The following is a 21170-nucleotide window of genomic DNA, read 5'->3' on the forward strand; positions in this document are numbered from 1 at the left end:
TCAATCAAAATTATAAGTTGTTTACACATTTTTTTATAAAAGATAACAAATTCATTTGACATGTAATAATAAATAAGTTGGTCCCGTATTTATATATATGAGAAAATAATTTGTTGGTTTATTTTAAAGAATAATAACATGTAAGGGTGATAAGGCGGTCTTATATGTTCAGTATAAGGAATGAGAGTTAATTTCTCTAACCTATCCACATAATATTTGACCTGCATTTTGATAAAAAATTTTAATTAAATTAATAGAAATTATAACTTTTATAGTCTATCTTAAAATAATAAATGTTCATAATTTTATAATTTTTAACTTCATAAAAATAAAAAAAAATTTGAATTATACTAAAACAAATGAAAAAATATATAAATGAAGGAACTACTTTTTGATAGACCATATGTTTATATAAATATATACCGTTATTACTAGGATTTGTAATTTGTGAGTACGAATAATAAATTGTGTCCATATAGGTATATAATTATAGTGGATTTGTAATTTGTGAGTACGAATAATAAATTGTGTCCATATAAGTATATAATTATAGTTATTTTAGTTTGTTTATTTATTTAATACTAAATTTATTAAAACTGATTATTTAAGGAAATATATTTTGAAAGGAGAAATAAGATTGGTTAGTGGTCTGTACAGTTTTTCTAAATCAATAACGATTAAAATTAAATTTAAATTAATATAGTTTCTCATTAATGGCATTTAATAACATTTAAATTGGTATAGTTACTCATGTTTATGGATGTATTTTGAAGTTTAATAAAGAGACAATACAAAATACACAATAGGAAACCTAAATTTAAATGATTAATACCAATAAAGAAAGCAGATTTACGTTGTGATTTTATTTTTCTTTAAACTCCAAAAAAGTCAATTTATTTGCACATTATTTTCGCAAAAAACATGTGAATATTTTAAATTCATATTTGAACAAATTTCCAAAACATTTTCTTCATTTTCCTCTATAATGAATTATGCTTCTCAAGAGAACATATAAACTACCAATCTATTTACTCCTATCAAACCAGATCAGGATTGTCACATGCTACCCAATTTTTGTTGATTATCGATATAAATTAATTTAATTTACATACAATCATTCCAATATTAAAAAAAGTAAGAAAGTTGAGAAGAAGAAACTGAAGGAGAGAGTTATTTTGAGAGTAATTATACTTGTCTTGTTTTTTTTTTTTTAGCATTGCACCCTTTCTTTCTTATTCTATTTTTTAACTTGTGAGTAAAAATAATAAATTATGTCAATATAAATATATAATTAGTTATTTTTGTTTGTTTACGTATTTAATACTAAATTTATTAAAATTAATTATTGAGAAATTATATTTTGAAAGGAAAAATGAAGTTGGTAAGTGAACAGTTTTACTAAATGAATAACAATTAAAACAAAACTTTAATTAGTATAATTACACATTAATAACATTTAAATTATTATAGTTACTCATAATTAATGTTTATCATTATATTTTGAAGACTAGGTTGAGAAATATAACCAATAAACAAATAATTCAAATTTGAACAATGATACCAATAAAAAAAGTGGACACACTTTATAATTATTCATTGTTTTTACACAGACAAATTAATAAACAATGAAGACGCTCAAAGTTGTAAGAGAAGTTTTGTTTACAGTTTTTATAACTATTTTATATTAATTTTATTACTAAACAGAAGGAATTCAGATTATTCGGGAGGAGAAAATATTTTGAGAGCATAATGTAAATATTTTAAGGTTGACATAAAAATAATTATGGTTAGATTAGGAAAAACTAATATTGTCACCATTATATATTAGTGAGAACAAATACTTACACATGTGTTTATTTTTTTAGTAATAATAAAAATATATATTATTATTATATAATTATATATAAATAATTTTTGTAATTTTTCTTTATTTTTTTTTATTTTACAGATAATCTGATAACTAAAAAATTGTTAAATTTAAAAAATTTAAAGATTAAAAAAAATAAAATAATTATTTCAATTTATTTTTTTATTAAAAAGGTCGTATTAAAATAAAAAAAATAAAATGTGGACATAAAAAAGAAAAATTCTATTTTATAATTGATATTTTAAGTATGAAATCTTATTTTAAAAAATTGTTTATAATTTATGTAAAAAGAGAATATGTTGTGTGAAACTACAAAGTTAAAGAAATTGTGTATAATATTTCTAGTCACACAAAACCAGAATAAATAAACTTTAATATGAATTTTTATTTTGGTTTTAGTTTCGTGAATGTTTGTGAATAAATTTATCAAACAACCATATTCGATGTAAATGTATTTTTTTAATGTTCATATTTATATTTTTTGTGTTTATTTTTTTTAATAAATAATGTTATAATTATTAACACAATTAGATACAACTATAAAAAAAAAATTCTTATTGCACTACAGCGAAAGATGTCACTGAATCAATTATTTATCTTTAAAATTCAAATTTATAAGATTTGTAATTTAGGATTGCTTTTATTTGATAAAAAAAATATGATGTAAAATTATTAATTTTTTTTTTATAAAATTCATGTTAGGACATTTCTCAATTACTTTGAAGTTTCTCATCATTTACTAATTTTACATATTTAATATTCCAATTAAAGGCATTTTTTTAATAATTTAAAAAGACATAATTACATGAATAGAAATACAATATTAAAAATTATTTATTTAATACACCATAAATAAAATATTAAATGAATACCAAATACATTTAATGTATTAAAAACATTAAATATTTATCATAAAGTCATTTGTTTTGTTCAGTTTATTTTTCTATGCATTTAATGTATTATAAACAATAATTATACGAATATACGTTATGAGGTTAACTATGATTTTTGTTTTCTATGTATGAAATTAGTTTCTATTTCAAACTTTTAACTAATTTAATTTTCTAACTTTTATGAATTCAGTTATTTTAACCATTTGTTAAGTTTATTTAATATTTAAACAAGTTTTATAGTAATATTTTATTTATTTGTATAATTTGAAACATTTGTGTTTTAATATTTGCTAAGAATAAATTGGATTAAAATTTTAAAAAATGACAAATTTTGATTTTTACTAAAATTTGAAAGATTAAATACATATTTATCTACAAAGTTAAATATAAGATGGGATAGAAAGATGTAGTAAACAAGTTTATGATTGTTTTGTTCTCTTTGTCCACTTTGATTGATATATTATTTATCTAACTTTAAATACTTAACTAATAATATGGTTATTGATTTTAATTTTTATATTTTTTAACCTTAATTAAATAAAAAAAAATGTAAAGACGATAACAAATTACAACCTAAAAACTAAAATACTAATTAAGATAATTTGAAGCATGATTTAAGTGTTTTACAGATAACTATATCAGTTTGAGCAATAATAGTAATTTTAATCAATTTCTTTTCTTTTTTTATTTTTAATTTAAGAATGTTGTAAATAGTTATTAAGAAGTGATTAAACAATATAAAACTAATTTGTTAGGTAACACCCACTTATATATTACAAATTTGTTTTATTTCTAGTTGACGTGAGATTTTCAATATACTTATCCTAAGTCGAGCCAATAACAGGTGACACAATAAAACTAACAAGTAATAAATTTTTCGATAGCGAGTAACACAATAAACTGAACAAACAATATATAGAATTGACTCTAATCCATGACTTTTATTACCATGTTCAAAAATGAATTTTGTCTAACCCAGCTTCACAAAATTAATTGACGTGTTAGATAAAATTTGCACTCACTTATATATATCCTCATAATAAAAAAGGAAAATATATGGGTAGAATTGTCAAAACAGGTTACTACCCTGTCCACTCCACCACAGATTGATGAGTTAAACAATATTGACCATTTAATTAAAAGAAATTATATTTTTTTTTACAATTTAACATTATTTTAATATGTAACCAAAATTCAACAAATCCAAACTTTTTTTTCATTTTAAATAATAAATAACTAATTCATCCAAAAAACTAAATCATAAATTTAAATAATTTCAAAAGTAAATCCAACATATTCATCTTAAAGCTTAAAGTTAAAAGAGAAACTCATAAACTCTGCATTATACTTTAGTATCTTAAGAAGAAGAAAAAGTGATTAATGAAAGACAAAGGTACATAGTGAATAAAGTGTCATGGTGTGACCTCTCTCCCTCAAAATAAAAAATAAAAGTTTGTATGTATCTTAGGTTTGACGATTAAAGGTGAGGTGATTATTTTTATTTTTTTATGTTCGAGTTAGTGATCTAATCCGGCTCACCAAAAATTCAACATAGATGAGCTAGGTTCTTAGTAAGTGGGGTCTATTTTTTACTTGCAATATTTTTAATTCAAAACTCATAGACTTTAACTTATTTTATCAGTTTTATATGTGCTGGTACACTTTTCTATGTATTACACCTTTCTATGTAGCCTCTTATACGTGAACTTGAAAAGATTGGAAAAAGAGTTTAATATTGGACATATGTTTCTTTTTGTTCTTTTGGCCTCAAAAGGAAAGATGTGAAATCCATTCCTGCTTAAAAAAATAAATTGAAAAAAACTTTGATATTGAAAAAAATAACTGTTGTCCCTGCTCAATACCGCACAAAAAAAAAAACATTACTAAAAAAACTAAATATGATTAGACAAATAAATAAATGTATATCAATTATATAGAAAAAGGATAATCTATTTTAGTATTTTTCATCTATTTGTTTTGTTAACTATACATTAATATGCTTCAATTATTATTTCCTACAAATTTGCTGAAATTTGGCTAAATTATTTTTTAAAGTACTTTACATTAGAAATTGTTATATATATATATATATATATATATATATATATATATATATATATATATATATATATATATGAAATGTTTAAATTTAAGTACTTATAATTATAAAGAAGTATATGCTTTACTAATTTTGCTATTTGTCATTATTTGTACAAAACCATGTCTCTCAAAAGTCGACGTGTACTTGATTAATATTTAGGGTATTAATGAAGACATATACTAATTTTTTTATTTTTTATGAATAACATGAATCTGACATTCTCTACTAATTATTATGAACTTTTGTGGAAAAATGTATATTAAAAAAAGAAAGTCGCTTTACTTGTTTTTTTTTTCATTATACTTTATCTTTTAAATTGTCGTAGTTAAATAATGAATGAATAAATTTCACCTTTTTCTTTGTGTTATTACGCTATTCTTTAACAACAAACTCTACAATAATATATTCATAATATATTCGTCTCTGTATATAATTTTAAAAAGGTATCTGAACAACAATTATAAAAAGAACATCATAAATATAAATATTTTTTGTAAATCTTATTATACATATTTATTTATTTATTTTGTAGTTAATTTTTATTAAAAGTATTTAAAAAGAAAAATTAAATGAATGAAACAATTACTTAAAATGTAAATTAATTATTTTAATTGAAATAAGTTGATTATTTATTAAAAGGTAAAATTGAGAATAAAAATATGATACCAAATGAGTATCTCTGAATAGGTATAGATGACATCAATAAGTAAATATGGCTTCATTAAAGTTATCATCTTCATTTATTCATTAACAATTTTTATGTACTTTTACCATTCATCTTTCTTTATTATCATTATTCATCTCCCTTTATTATCACCATTTAGGGAGCAAACTTTCGACTTCTTTCATGTAGAGAACTCAAAATTAAACTTTTATTGTGCTATTTGTAATTGTCACTTTTAACTTCACAAAATATAAAAAATAATTGATTCCAATAATTGTTTTAACTCTGAAATATTATCCAAACATACTTTAGTTCGTAAAACTAAACCAAGCTACGTTAATTACTCCATAAATTTGGAGACGTGAAAAAAGAATATTTGTCACTAAATATTTCTTATAATTTATAAGGGACTAGTTAATTCAATTAGTTTCATTCGTGATCCAATAATTAACAAGAAGTCATTATGCATGATGATTATATGAAAGTGAGTATTTTTTTTAGTCACCCATATTTTGATTTATAAAGTCTAACTAGAAGACTTCTCTATCAATGCCATTTAAAAAAATTCACCAATAATTGAAAATTTTACTCATACCATCCCTCTTATTATAGTGTTCTGATCAAGTGGCATGGAACCTAATGTTATTCTTAGTCATTCTTAGACCAGAGTAATGAAAGAAAAATATGTTCCATAAAATGATTACGATGATTATGAAGGTGTTTAATGTCAGGTTTCCAATAAGGTCAATCAAAATATAATTTTATAATTTTATTATTTTATTCAAATTATTACATGGCTCAAAATAATGTTTGTAATTAATATTCCCCATCACCACAACATATTTTCCAATACGATAACATCATTTTGCATGCATCCTTCACAAGTTTTATCGTGTTTATCTGTGTGTAACTTCTCTTGTGTTGCTTCTACAATTCAAACAACGAAGTTTCTGATAAATTATCCTCAAGATTTACACCACTTATTCTTAACTCCACATCTCGCAACAGTCCTTAAAAAAAAGAAAAAGAAAAGAGAATTGAGAAGATATTATCTCTCTCCTCTCTGTTCGGGTGTTAACCCTCTTCCCTTTCCGCAGGAGGGACAACTCTTGAGCCCAAATCCTTGGCAATCAAAACATCTGCAGATTTAGACTGAGAAGATGAATGTAATGAATACATAAACCAGAAAAAGAAAAAGTGAAATGAACCCTAACTTACTTCCATCGTTCAAACATATTTCCGTTCTTTTTGTTCTTCCCAGTGCCCTGCCATTGCCAAATTAGCTATGAGATCCATCTATCCACTATTCAATCCAATTCACAACAAAACGCACCTTACATCCCGGACATTCCACAGCCCCCTTCCCTCCGCAGCTTTTACAGCTTTTCTGTAACTGCACAACAACACCAAATCAAATCATATCATAATTCCATTCACTCGAATTACTTTCGTTTCACTGAGGTAAAATAATTAAGAGACTCACCCAGTTAAGTGATTTAGAAGCAGAAACAACCGCACTTGTTCGTCTTTCGGCTATGATTCGATGAGGCACCGGTGGAGGCGCCACCACCTTCCTGAAAATACCAACGCCCTGCCACAGCACCACCACCGTCTCCATTTCTCTCTCCCAACTCAACGCACCTCGATGATATTATAACAATATCTCTCTATCTGTACTTATACATGTGTACCATATCTATCCACCTCCCATTCCATTACTTATCATTAATCCTTATATACGCTAAATCCAATTTCCTTATCGACCAATCACTTCCTAACATACAAAAATATAAAACATATTCCCATCACGATAATTATTGTATCATTATTATTCATATTTTTATTTCTTAAAATAACACTTCTATATAGCATTACCTCCACAGTGTAATAAGAATATTGTTTTTTAATTCAAATCAAATCACCAAATTAAATATATATTTTGTCAGTTCTATTTCCATTTCGATATAACTTAGAAGTGTTAACATGAGTTAATTCTACGCGTTAACTTAACTTTTGATGTGTGCTTAGTTAGAAAAACATTTACTTTTTATTTTTTTAAATGTTTGTTAAAGTAACCCTTGCTCCCTTGATTGATTGAGTGGTGAAATTGGATTAGCAACCCTTGCTAATAGCTTTTACACACCATTAGTTGAATTATCACATTCAAATGTCAAAGGATAAGAAAATTAATCATGAAATGGCATCAATCAGAATCAAATACAGAATAAAAAAGGGAGAAAATATTTGAACAGCTTTATTCTTGAATTTTATTGTGTACATCAAAGAAAAGAAGTTACACTAATTTGTATGATGAAAATGATCTACAAGGAGAATGGGTTTAGCAAACACAGATAAAGATAAGCATACTGTTTCTCAAGAATACTTTAATCTTCAAAAATATAATTAGATTTTAATGGATCAGGAATTCTAAAAAAACTATAGTTGACACGTGCCATGTATAAGACATTTCTTTTTGCAGCTCCACAATTTCTTCCTACACACTATCGTACATTTTGAAATTTCATTTTTTACTATTTCGAGGATACATGGTTGTGTTTTTATTTTTTAATCTTCAACTTTAGAAAAAATGGGATAGAGTGAGAAGAAGAGGAGAGACAAAGAATGGGAGAGAGCTGAGAGGGGTGAACATGGAAAAAGAAGATTGGAACAAGATAGGATTAAAATGGTCATGTGACCTGTGGAGGTGCAGGAAGCAATTATGAAGGTGAAGGAAGAAATGTATATTTGTATTATTTATTATTATTGTAATTATTTAGGATTATTTGGGATAATCTACAGGGATGGTAGCAGAAGAGTATTTAAAGTTGAAAGGAGAAAGATGATTTGGGATTGGGAATGAGTGTGAGAATGAGAATTGGGATTGGGATTGGGATTGGAATAGATAGAGAATAGAAGAGTCTAGATGGCGAAATCGGGATCAACCGCTGTCTCTGCCTCTGCAAAGGTTTACCCCTCCAACGATCCCGACCCAGACTCTTACGCCCTCGAGAAGTTCAGACTCTACGAAACCAGAGCGGTAATTACCCATTCACTTGTCACTCAATAATGTTTTACACAACCGATTAAATTAACCGATTTTGAAATTGCAATCGCAATCGCAGAGGTTCTACCTGATCGGCAGTGATCGTAACAAGAGGTTCTTCCGAGTGTTGAAAATCGATCGATCAGAGCGGTCCGATCTGAATATCAGCCAAGACCCCGTCCTGTATTCGCCCCAGGAGATCAAGAGCTTGCTTCAGCGGATTGCTGAGGGTAACAGAGCCACTGGCGGCCTCACTTTCGTCGCTAAGGTTTTCGGAATTGCTGGTTAGTACCTCTCTCTCTCTCTCTCTCTCTCTGATCATGTGTATATACATGTGTGCTATATATATATATCACAACCAATTCCTTTATCATTTTCAGGCTGCATCAAGTTTCTCGAGTCTTACTACTTGATTCTCGTTACTAAACGTAGACAAATTGGTGCTATATGTGGCCATGCAATCTATAGCATCAAGGAGAGCCAATTGATAACCATTCCACATGTTTCAATCCAATCAGATTTAGCTCACTCTAAGACTGAGCTCAGGTAGATAACCCTTCCAAAACGTTTACTAAATCTAATAACATCAGTTTCTTACCATCACCTCTTCTCACTGCAGGTACAAAAAGCTTTTGTCTAGTGTCGATTTGACCAAGGATTTTTTCTTTAGTTACACTTACCCTATAATGCAAAGTTTGCAAAAGAACGTTTCTCCTAGCGAAGACGGAGGGATGTCGTATGATAATATATTTGTTTGGAATGCATATTTGACACAAGCAATCAGGTCAAGATGCAATAACACTATTTGGACCATAGCTTTAGTTCATGGTCATTTTAGGCAGGTACGTTGCTTCTTTTCTGCCGTCCGTCATTCATAATAATTCGTTGCTTGTTAAATGGAAGCCTACTTGCTCTTCTTTGAAACATGCATTTTCATTAAAGGTCCATGGTAAAATTACAATAATTTATAGTATTCCTGCTAGTAGAGCAAGATGAAAAATGTCTTAACTTCACTATTATTGGAACTCGGGATAGAATAACAAGTGGTTAGCTTTAATACTCACAACAAAAGGTAGAAACACCCCAAACTTAGAACTTTGCTTGTCTCCTCAAACAAGAGAAAAGAAAAAGAAAATAAATACATTTATGATTTTAAAAATATAAAAAGAGATATATCACCTCAGCAAGATAATATTTTAGAAGTATTGGCCCCAAATTTCTTTCTATAGAAATTAATAATTATGGCTAATTACTCGTAGAAATAAACACCACTTATAATTTGTTTTCCTCAATTAAAATGCATCAGATGAGTGTTCTACTCAAGTTAGCATTGAAAATGTGCAAAACAAATTTGCCCTTTATAGAGATCGTCATAAAGGTTTTGGAGGCATGAAAACTGGACCCCTTTGTATCTAGGAGGCAAAAGAAATAACGGGCTAGTACAAATTTGTGGGTTTCGAAAATCTAGAAGCCCTCAATAATTGGAGGCCTTATGCAAAGGCTCTACTTGCATGGATTGTTCTACGCGCATGCTCTTCATCTGTCATGAAAACATAATAAAAAATTCGTGGAAGGATCACTAAGGTCTTTCTTGACTTTTAATAAGGCCTTACTAACAAATAACATGGTTTTACACCACTTGGGAAACAAGAGAGCATTTGTGTTCTTACTTCATACACACACACACACACACATATATATATATATATATATTTCAAACTCCTAACTAGTTTTATTTTCTTTCAAATTATTTTGATAATATATATATATATATATATATATATATATATATATATATATATATATATATAACTAGGTAGGTTATTGGTTGAGATACCCAATATTTTTCCCCTTTTTGGTGGGTCTGATAAACACTCATCCCAAACTTAGAACTCTTATTATTTGAACTCGCACATGCTCTCCTACTCTCTAAGGTGTGGAAAACATTTGTTTTTCATTAGGCTCAAAGGTTCCAAAACAAAATTTTTCTGTTTGGTTCAATTGGGTAACAAAGGATAATGATAAATGTCGCACAAAATATGTAATCATGAAATTAAAGAGATTGAAGAAAATAAATTTGTATGAAAAACAATGCAAAAACTTATAATTTTGAATTTCAAATCACTATCTCACTTGATTAGGCTGTAAGTTCTAAATTTCTGAAATATCAAGTTATGTCTCATATTAGCTTTGAGTAAATGTATCCACAATTCTAAAATTTCTCATGCTCACATAACTTGGAACTTTTTATAATTTAGAAAAAAGATTAAAATAAAAAGGAATTAAGAACCTGTGCAACTCCATTACCTCTCTAGCCAGTTGCTAATTGGTCCACAAATCCAATTGACCATGCAAAGTAAAACATTAGTACTGTATTTCTGGACCCTGTATTTTTTTTTTTTAACTTAACGCAGTAATGACTGCCAAGTACTGGGATAAACAGTAAGGGCTGAAAACAGTATATTTTATTGATTGATGAGACAGGCACCTTGTTGGTGGTAATGGGAAGAAATGAGACTTGTCATAAAACTTGTTATCCAAAGATGTTTTGTTGCTTTAAAACTTACTTTTAAACTAATTCACCGTAATATATTTTTAAGTAATAATGGTTTTCAAAATCATTTTGAAGTCGTTTCTTATGTATAGTTCTCAATTAGTAAAATACAAAGAAAGTAACCAAGAGGCCCTTGACTTTCTAGACTATGTTTGTCATTCAATTCATAACAAGTTTATATTCATTCTATATTCATTCTGTTGTTTTCTTGTAAATCCATTTTGTATCCACTTTCATACAAATATAAGAGTGATTTTAATTTTAGACTCAAATATAAATTCCATGAAAGATAAAATAAAGTAAGTACTACTATTATAATATATGTTTCAAGAAGAGCAAAGCAAAAAGGAAAGGGAAATCATCAATAATGCAGCAACTGTTGGGAAATTTGGTTCATTGACTTCATACAATCATGACTTTTGATTGAAATGATCTTCTATGGCTTATAAGAGCTATTTGAGTGTTTCATTTCAATAATTTGTTCCATGTTCGAAATATAATCAGTCCACATGATTATTTAGTTTCTGCATATTCAGATCTGGATTTAATACATACAATTATGCTTAAGGATGACAACAAAGTGGATGCGGGTTTGACTATACTCATTCCTGTCGTGTAAGAATCTTGTGTCTCATCCCTGTCCTTATTGAGTAACGGGTATACGCATATCTACGTTCATATATGCTCTTGTAGTATCTCAAATATTTATTACAAAAAAGAAAAGTCACATCAAAGGAACCATGATATGTCAAGGATTTAATGTTAGTGGGACACAATTTCTTTTCTTCAATGTCCAATGTCAAGGGAGAAATGATAATTGCATAAATCTTAAAATAGAGTACCAAATAACAATTGCAAATGAAGTAATTATAGAAAAGAGTAAAAAAAAACACAATTGAAACTTCAGGGAAATTACAACATCTATTTTTTTCAAATGTTGAGTGAACCATTGAGAAAGAAGGGAATGAAAAATTGTGAAGCAAAATAAGAGTTCTTCAAATGAAACAAAACTAAGAACTAGAGAGAAAAGATACAAGTATTTGAGGTTACCTAATAAACTAAGAGATTACACTATTGAACACTCGAAATTGAGATTCAAACATTTTCACTTCATAATAAAAAACCAACAAATAAAAAATTAAGTGTGTCCTAGAAACGATTTAATTGGATGAAATTGAGGTTTATATTTCCTAAAATGTAATATATCGTTTGTTTGAAACCACACAAAGGAAAACAGTTGTAACTTGAGGTTGTGATAGAGGGAAATTACCTTTGGGATCTAGTGAACTTAGTGGACATTGAACGAGTTGAACAATTGAGAGAGAAAATGAAAGATTTTGTAGCAAAAGAATAGTTCTTAAAATGAAACAAAACAAAGGACCAAAAAGAACAATGAAAATAAGATTTTTATGTTACCCAATAAACTAAGTGTGGTTTAGTAATATAAAATGGGTATGGAGATTGGGACATGACAAATATGCACTTCCAGTTCCAAGTCCCTATAATTGATTTAAAAATCATATATTACCTATATCCATACTTGTGTCAGGTTCAGTATGAGGATTCTCGTCAAAATTGGGCAGGTTCGAACAATATCTATGGGTGTGGTTTATTTGCCATCCTTAGTTATCCCCCATCGCCTTTACTCACTTTTATTACGTTATTTTGCTGTCTTGTCAATTAGTTTAACTATTCACAACAATTGTTATTGTATAATTTGATTTGTGGTTTTAAAAAATTGCAGAGTCGTCTATCAATTTTTGGAAGAGACTTCAGTGTTTCTCTGATTTCTAGACGATCGAGACATTTTGCAGGGACACGGTAAGCTCTTATTTTTATATTTTATTCATGTTTTTCTTGTTTCATAGTTGATTCAAATGTCATGAATCACTATGATAATTTAAATTAGACAATTGTTTTCTGTGATTTTGTGATTATATTTTAATTTCATCCTTAGAAGTGTTTTGTTAAATTTCTAGCTATATATGATTTTTTTCAAATTATATATTAATGTAATATTATTCTTCTCTTTCTCTGTGATGATTAATGGTAGAACTATACAGTACATTGTAAAATTTCCCAACTAGTCAACTTTTTTCAAAAGCAATTTTCTTTGAAGATTATTTTATAGTTATAGAAATAAAGCACAAATCCTTTATTATAAGCAAAAATTGGATTATATATGTTTTGTAAGGGACATTTTTATTCCAATTTCATATCTTTGTTTTTAGAGGATGTCAAATCTCTTCTATTTATTTATTTTCCTGTTTTCGTTTTCTTAATATAAATAAAACACTTGTGTTGTCTCATAAGCACGTTTCAACTTAATGTCTCTCTCTTTCCTATAGTTTAACAGTTTGAATGGCCAATCAACTACAAAGCAACAGTAGTTGATTGGATGGATGATGGTTGCAGTTCCTTCCACAATGAGAAAATACTCATTAGAGAGCATGCTAGACCATTCTATAAATTGCTTTTGGTATAATTTTAAACGAGGAAGAATATTCTAAATTTCTATTGTTTCAAGATTGTATGGACATGACTATCCTTATAAGTCTTAGTTTTATCCTACATTTGAAATATAGTTTTTTATGCGCGGCCTAAGTCCTATGTTAAGTAATATGGGATGCTCTGTTCGTTTCCTTAATAGCTAGCTTTTGAGGGTGGATTTCCCAAGTGCTTGGATATATAAATTGGTACCAAAGTTGGTTGTCAATGTATTTGAAAGGGCTATCTATGGAGGGTTTTGACCGGTTAAGGGTTCTGACAATGGAGAGTCGGGTGAATTATCACTAAGTGAAATGTGGTAGAGTAAGAGCCGGTTTGGATTCTTTGCTCTAGTTTCTCACCATGCGTGTCCCTCTCCCATTTAACTGTTCTGCATTTTTAATTATTCTGAGATACCTGTGTTTGAGTTTGCCAACTCAGTCATGTCTCCGAAGTTTGAATTCATGCATGCTTTATTTTTCTTCTCATTCCACATTGATGATACACATTATACAACTGTTTTCTTCTCTCATGTCCTTTCCATTACCTAGATCTGATGATCATAACTCTGTGCTTTAAAGGAACATTTTAACGTCTTTATTTGTCCTGTGGTTACGTTGATTAGGTGTAGAAATGAAATGAAATGAATTCATTTGTCTAAAAAATGATCTCAACATCTTCCCTGTGGGGTAAATGTGCTTTGAAAATGATTAGGGAACTATTATTCTCCTTTTTGTACACCTAGGTTTCATTCTTAGTTTTGATATTTTTTTTTTTGGGTAGCCTGTTGTTTTCAACTTGTTCACCTAACTTCTCAATGGTCTGCATTTGCAAAAGAGGTGTAGCTTTACACATTCTAAGTAAAGAATTTAAGATCATGATCTGTCATTATGCATTCAGTCTTAAATTTGTTAGGTAGATTTGGGAGCATTTTATTGTGGTTCTTGCCTAACTCGGCTTATCATTCCTCTATTTTTCAAGTTCTCTTTTTTGAGCTTGGTGAAATATGGTTTTTCAATTGTTTAAGCTGTGATGTTATGATAATAGTCGAATGTATGTTGTATATTTGACTGATTACAGGCTTTGCATCGTTTGGTGCCATTTGATGGAATTTAGTACCATATTTGTCTTATGTAATGAGTTTTGTTGCACTGGATTGTTTTTCCTAGACTTATCTATCATTATTGTTTTTGCAAGGGAAACTTCTACTCTTCTAAATAATTTTCCCTAGAACTATGGTTTTTAACCCTATTTTAATTTCTAACACTTGTTTTATTCCATAGGATTATTTATTTTAGTTTTTACAGTGGTTCCTGAGCCAAAGTTTTATTTTGTGGTTTTTTAGTTAGGGCAGAGTTCATAGTACACGATTGGTTGAACATTTGCTGATGCTGGTTCTCTACATTTTTAGGAGTTTGTGTTGGTTTGATTGGAATTTATATGAATTAAACATGGAAATATTCTTTGATATCATGAATTATCTGTATTTCGAGTTGATGTTTGGTTTTACATTGTGTCTATCTTGCTATAACAGTAATGGTTAAATTAATTTTCTTTGTAATCAAAATTTTCTGCAGTTACTTGAAAAGGGGTGTGAATGATCGGGGGAGGGTTGCTAATGATGTTGAGACAGAGCAGATTGTCCTTGATGAAGAAGCTGGCTCTTGCAAGGGGAAAATGAGTTCAGTTGTGCAAATGCGGGGATCAATACCACTTTTTTGGTCACAAGAAGCATCAAGATTTAGCCCTAAGCCTGACATAATTTGTACGAAATAGTTGAGATTAATATTTATCCTGTTCATTGTTCAATTTTTTGCTGTTATAAACTATAATGCTGGAAGTTCTCTCTTTTTTTTTTTTTTTTTTTCCTTTTTGACTTCCAGTGCAGAGGTATGATCCGACATACGAAGCAACTAAATTGCATTTTGAAGACCTTGCTAAGAGATATGGCAATCCAATTATTGTTCTGAATCTGATTAAGGTAATTCCTCAAATAAAAATAGTTAGTTAGTGCTGAAAAAGTTAGTAAATATCTATGTACTTGTTAATTGATTCCATTTTTCTTTTAGAAAGGGACCTGACTTCTATTTGCATCCTGGTTCTTGTAGTGAAAATTGATTTCTATCTATGTCCCATGCTTCTACCAAATGACTTCCCATTTGAAATTTGAATTTCAATCGAGCAAGTTCTTTTCATTCATCTATCAAATCATAAGTGCAAATTGCAAATGAATAAAGATGTAAAAGAAACGCCTAACAAACTGCCAACAGTGCCAAGCATGCTAGAAATTTTTTCCCTACTGTCTTTAGCTGTGAATCGTCTCCGAATATGGTTCTTTGTTACATGTGTTTGCATTAGTGAATTGCTTTTTTTGTAAAATAGAAAATATTTTATAGTTTCTTGTAGCTCATTTAAATGATGAAATGCAGACAGTTGAGAAAAGGCCTCGAGAAATGATGCTGAGGCGTGAATTTGCAAGTGCTGTTGGTTATCTTAACCAAATTCTACCGGTAGAGAACCATCTTAGATTTATTCACTGGGACTTTCACAAATTTGCAAAGAGGTAAGCCTACTGTGCTTTATCTCTTAGTCTCACTGTAGTGGTCTTTTACTTTTCCTGCATTTCAAACTTGTATGTGACTATTCTATATTCTTCTGTGCCGTTTTCAAAGCAAGTCTGCCAATGTTTTGGCAGTTTTAGGTGCTGTAGCAAGTGAAGCACTTGATTTAACTGGCTTTTACTACAGTGGTAAACCCAATATAATAAAGAGGGTCAACAAGAGTAATCGAACTAGCACAGGGAGGTATGATCTATCATTGAAATTGTTACATTCAATAGTGTTTTTCATGTTTTTTTACATATTCTTTTTCGAATTGTAACTCTTAACATGGAATTACATTTTTTTCTATCCAGTATTGTTTAACCAAGACCTTTTGTTTTCCATAAAATAGCAAAGATACGAAAAAAAATGCAGGTCCTGTTACCTTTTCCATCTCATAATTCTGCTATGAGGTTTGACCACCTGCTGCTCTAGAGCCCTCACTGTTAATATATGCTCTTTCCAGAATTAAGAGACATAGAACTAGAAGTCTCCATGAAAATCATGAAATTATTGAATAAATTCATCCTTTCTTGTTTTGATCTTACAGTTCTTAAGGTTTTGATCTTATGCTTTAGCTTTCCTATGTTATCTATTTTTGGACTCTGAACAGGAAGTTTGTTTCCGGTTATGTCTTTTCATTTTTGTCTGTTTTGCTTCAGTTTTGGATTATTGAGAAATGGACTTAATCTGTAATGAATGATGTTGATTTCTGATAACAATGAAAAGCTAGGCCTTCGTAGTAATGCCATCCAAGAAATAATAGCATTATACCAGTAGTCATATATCTATTTTATCTCTCCTCTAAGGGCCTTTAAGCCTGGGAGCAATACAGCATGAAGTGTGGCCTAGGACCAAATAACAAACGGAACCGTAGAACTAACAGTGCAAACCTATTACTAAGCATAGTAATCTTTGGCTGGGTTTGTCTATGTACTGGGCTGACAGCCCAACAGAATGCTATTGCAGTTTTAGTTTATCGTAATTGTAAAATGGCAACATGTTGCTTTAGAGAATGGAAGTTTTATTTATGTTTTCAACTAATTCTTTATTTTGTTAGGGATTCTTCACTGCGAGATCTGAGAGCTAGTTCTGGTGATATTGTGAGAATTGGGAACAGTAATGAAATGATAAATTCTGTGGTTAACCGAGACAAAGAGACTGACACTAACCATCAGAATAAAAAAGATAATTTAAGTGATGACGCACCACATTTTCAGAGTGGAGTTCTTCGTACCAATTGCATTGACTGCTTGGACCGTACAAATGTTGCCCAATATGCATATGGTCTTCAAGCTTTAGGACGCCAGCTCCATGCAATGGGTTTGACTGATGTGCCAAAAGTGGATCCTGATAGTAGTATCGCTGCAGCTCTAATGGATATGTATCAAAGCATGGGGGATGCTCTTGCCCAGCAGTATGGTGGTTCAGCAGCTCACAATACTGTATGACATTTTATGGGATTCCAAATTTATGAAATCTCCTTGACAAATATCTAATCTCCGTCTTCTTCTGCTGTTTGCTATAATACATGTGTATATATTTTGGACAATGACAGGTGTTTCCGGAGAGGCAAGGAAAGTGGAAAGCAACAACACAATCAAGAGAGTTTTTGAAGTCCATAAAACGATATTATAGCAATGCTTACACAGATGGTGAAAAACAAGATGCAATAAACTTGTATTATTCCTCTGTCCCTTGGTTAATCTAGTGTTGAATAAATAATTAATATTTTAAATATTTAAGATATTGTTCTTTTTCCAGATTTTTAGGTTACTTCCAACCACATGAAGGGAAACCTGCTCTCTGGGAGCTGGATTCAGATTATTATCTCCATGTATCTGGGGTTGGGGATGATCTAATTCCTGAGAAGTGGTGAGACATCCTAGTTAAAATGTCTGATATTAAAATCCATTAGTGATATGCACATGCTTCTACGATATTTAGAATTGATTTTCTCATTTATTGTTTATTTTCCGTATCAGTTATAATTTTCTTCCTGAGTTTTTCAGTTCTGAACCGAATCCTAAGTCTTCTGAAAGTGGTGGAATAGTATTCACCCCAATACCAGCTTGCAGAGAAGACTTCTTACGGATAAAGTTGACATCGTTTGACAAGTTAATTGAGAAGACCTGTAGTACAATTAAAAATGTAAGACTATGCTCTGAACCTGATCAGAGACCAGGTGGGAGTTCTGGAAACAGTGGAGTGGCACCTGATGCAGCGTAATTTCTCTTATTCTTAGTTGCTGTTTAATGATTTTATTTTGTCGTTTATTGTACTTTTTATAGACTGCTGCCCTTTCTCGTGATTTTCTGACATGCATATGTAAATATTGGAAATTTCTTGCCATTCCACTTAAAGACTAGTTCCTGTAGCTTTGGTTCTTATTGTATGACAACAGTAGCTGATTTTGTCTCTCCCTGCTTCTTAGTACTTACTTGACCGAGTTTTATCATTTCTGTTATCATTTCAAAAATAATTTGTTAGGACTGGAAATGTGGACTTACATTTTGAAAGTAGGCCCAGGATTTGGTGAGTGTATGAGAGGAGAAACAAGAGTGTGAATAAAAATGCTGAGGTGGCAAAGGGTGTAACAAAATTAGTTAAGGAGTGAGAAGTAGTGGGAATATAGGGGGAGGAGAATGAGGAGGGAGGATACGAAAAGATATTGTGGAATTCTGTTGTGGCTTGGAGGTGCTAACTTGTCTAGAGGATGCGGCAGTAGGAATCACCATCCTGCTGTATTTTCTGTTTCATTTTGGAAATAATCCATATATTCTCTCATTTTCCCTGTTTATTCTTCTACTTTTTGAATCTCTGACATAATTGGTCTGCATGCCATAATGTCCTGTGCTTTTTAGCTTCTTCTGTCTCTTCAACTAATTTTCTATCAATGCTCAGGAATCTAATTGATATAGTTTTGTTTGATTGCTTTATGAATGCCTATTACATTTAGTGATTATGAATGAATAATTCACCGCATGTTCAGTTCAGATTCTAACTAACACATGCAGCAAAAAGTTGGATTCCTTTTAATCAACTCCCTCTGTCAAACAACATCAAATAGAAGCAAGCCATTAATCCGCTTGATAATTTTGGTAGATTAATTAGAAGACAATCTCCGTTCAAAGTAAGATTAGAATCACCATTTCTAGATGAATGTATATTCTGTTTAAACTTAGTTGCCATGTCAGCCACTCCTTCCACCCTTACCAAGTACATCATCATTTTGAATGGAAATAGTGGGTAGAATTTATGACTAGTGTGAGGTACGAAAGCTATTCTGTGATCTAAGTAACTTTAGGTAATTTTGTCGAGATAATGATTGTTTGTTGATCCCCAGTGAGATACAACTCAAAAGCCCAAATTGGCTTTTTGGCCAGAGAAAGTACGAAGAGGGTTCCTCTGCTGCAAAAGTAGCTTCTCATGAAACTGACGTTGAAGGATCTCATGCTAATGGATTTTGTGACTTGAATTGGCTTTCTTCTGGCAGTGATATAAATGAAGAGGATGTTTTCCAAAGGTATGTATCTTAAAAGTTCATTATCCTTGTGTGACTTCACTGCACCTTCCCTGTATTCAAAACTACCTGAAATCCCATTCTTCATTGGTTGGGAATCCAGTGTTGTCTCTTCGGGCATATTAACACTGTAGACAGTCCCACTTTCTTTGTTCTCACTTGATGCCTTTATTTTGTAAAGTTTACAGATGATGCTCTTTTTATACTTTTAATCTGGTAGGTACCTTGCAATGACTTCAGCAAATGAGGCGAATGGGTGGTATGGAGGTAGTCTCCTCGGCGATCAAGATGAAAGTAGTGAGATATATAAACATTATGCCGAGCTATGTCAGGTATGTACTTTAACCGTGAGAAATATAAACATGCCCAAACAACTAGTACTTTGTATCTGGACTTATGGTATGAAACACTTACCATTGCTTGCTTCAAACAAAGCACTGTAATAGAGGTACAAATCTCTCCTTTAGTTAAGTACATGCTGGGTTGATTGGCATGTTATATTTTTAATAAGAAATGATAAAGAAATAAATATGAAATGAAGCAGATAGTAGCATCTCTATTAGGATGTGGTATGCATGTTCGCTGCCAAAATGTAGTTTTTAGCCCCTTATTTATCCTTGGCATGCATGCAGGGACCTGCCTTGGAACTTTTCCAAAATGACTCTGAGAGGGAGCAACACTACGCAGATGCTTTAAGCACGAGTTCATATGAAATTGTTAATGATACTAGCGTTGCGGCAGAAATGGAAGCAGCTCTACAGGAGTATGACCAAGTTGGTGCTGACCTTGGGATCATTCCCAGATCTTGTAAATTCTTTGCTGGTGATCCGAGTTGGCTTACAAGATGGTTAACTGGGGAAGAAAAACTACAAAGTATATGATGGCTTATTGACATCTATAATTTGAACTTTTGTTTCTGTACTATTTTTATCTCGTAGTTCTTTATTTATACAAAAGACGTTGTCAGTTTTCTTATCATTGGTCTGGCCTTACATATATATATATATATATATATATATATATATATATATATATGGATATAATTTGTTCATATCTTTTCTCTATAGATTGCCTTGGTTAGTCCATACTCAAACTGCGGTTTTTAGTTCCGAGACTTTTGCTTTATTTAGGTTTTAGTTCTTACAATTTTATTCTAATTGTTTTGATCCTTATAATATATACACATGGATTCTAATGAATTTTCTTTGAAGTGCTAATGTTTTGCATTTTTAAACGTTTTGGATATTTAGGGATGAATGGAACTATGAAGGATGAGATGTTCTATGTTTTCCCTTAATTAAGTGGATACAAATAGAGTATTATTTTTTTGTAACGGATAGATAGGAAATAATGTAACTAAATAGGACAAAACAGCAGAAAAGAAAGGAAAAAAACAAATAAATAGGAAGCATGACATAGGACAATCCAGAATTGGCAA

The 21170-nt window shown here is 30.1% G+C and overlaps 2 protein-coding genes across 2 annotated transcripts; one reads left to right on the forward strand and one right to left on the reverse strand.

Annotated features, from left to right (window-relative positions):
• Positions 1-6458: 6458 nt before the first annotated feature.
• LOC114170516 (SSUH2-like protein) lies at positions 6459-7240 on the reverse strand. Its single transcript, XM_028056010.2, has 4 exons — positions 7009-7240; positions 6859-6918; positions 6744-6790; positions 6459-6664 (listed from the first exon to the last, which is right to left on the reverse strand). Exons 1-4 carry the CDS (start codon positions 7141-7143, stop codon positions 6574-6576), a joined length of 333 nt encoding a protein of 110 aa, XP_027911811.1. The 5' UTR covers positions 7144-7240; the 3' UTR covers positions 6459-6573.
• Positions 7241-8159: 919 nt separating this feature from the next.
• ATSAC1 (Phosphoinositide phosphatase family protein) lies at positions 8160-20707 on the forward strand. The gene is made up of 16 exons (XM_028053606.2): positions 8160-8562; positions 8648-8852; positions 8949-9114; positions 9188-9410; positions 12867-12943; positions 15187-15374; positions 15493-15590; positions 16039-16172; positions 16282-16413; positions 17270-17654; positions 17768-17889; positions 17974-18084; positions 18222-18434; positions 19556-19735; positions 19953-20064; positions 20365-20707. Exons 1-16 carry the CDS (start codon positions 8449-8451, stop codon positions 20611-20613), a joined length of 2709 nt encoding a protein of 902 aa, XP_027909407.1. The 5' UTR covers positions 8160-8448; the 3' UTR covers positions 20614-20707.
• Positions 20708-21170: the final 463 nt, after the last annotated feature.

The sequence above is a fragment of the Vigna unguiculata genome, chromosome 11 (assembly GCF_037176805.1).
Source record: "Vigna unguiculata cultivar grain cowpea cultivar isolate G323 ecotype 2 chromosome 11, ASM3717680v1, whole genome shotgun sequence".
In the NCBI taxonomy this organism is placed as follows: domain Eukaryota; kingdom Viridiplantae; phylum Streptophyta; class Magnoliopsida; order Fabales; family Fabaceae; genus Vigna; species Vigna unguiculata.

What these genes read in the sequence shown, in the direction of transcription:
- ATSAC1 (XM_028053606.2), top strand. Translation starts at nt 8,449, where the DNA reads ATGGCGAAATCGGGATCAACCGCTGTCTCTGCCTCTGCAAAGGTTTAC. An exon ending in CCCTAAGCCTGACATAATTT is followed by an intron (nt 15,375 to 15,492) that starts GTACGAAATAGT and finishes TTTGACTTCCAG; the next exon opens with TGCAGAGGTATGATCCGACA. An exon ending in AAACAAGATGCAATAAACTT is followed by an intron (nt 17,890 to 17,973) that starts GTATTATTCCTC and finishes TTCTTTTTCCAG; the next exon opens with ATTTTTAGGTTACTTCCAAC.
- LOC114170516 (XM_028056010.2), bottom strand. Translation starts at nt 7,143, where the DNA reads ATGGAGACGGTGGTGGTGCTGTGGCAGGGCGTTGGTATTTTCAGGAAG. An exon ending in TGGAATGTCCGGGATGTAAG is followed by an intron (nt 6,791 to 6,858) that starts GTGCGTTTTGTT and finishes TGGCAATGGCAG; the next exon opens with GGCACTGGGAAGAACAAAAA. An exon ending in AATATGTTTGAACGATGGAA is followed by an intron (nt 6,665 to 6,743) that starts GTAAGTTAGGGT and finishes CTAAATCTGCAG; the next exon opens with ATGTTTTGATTGCCAAGGAT.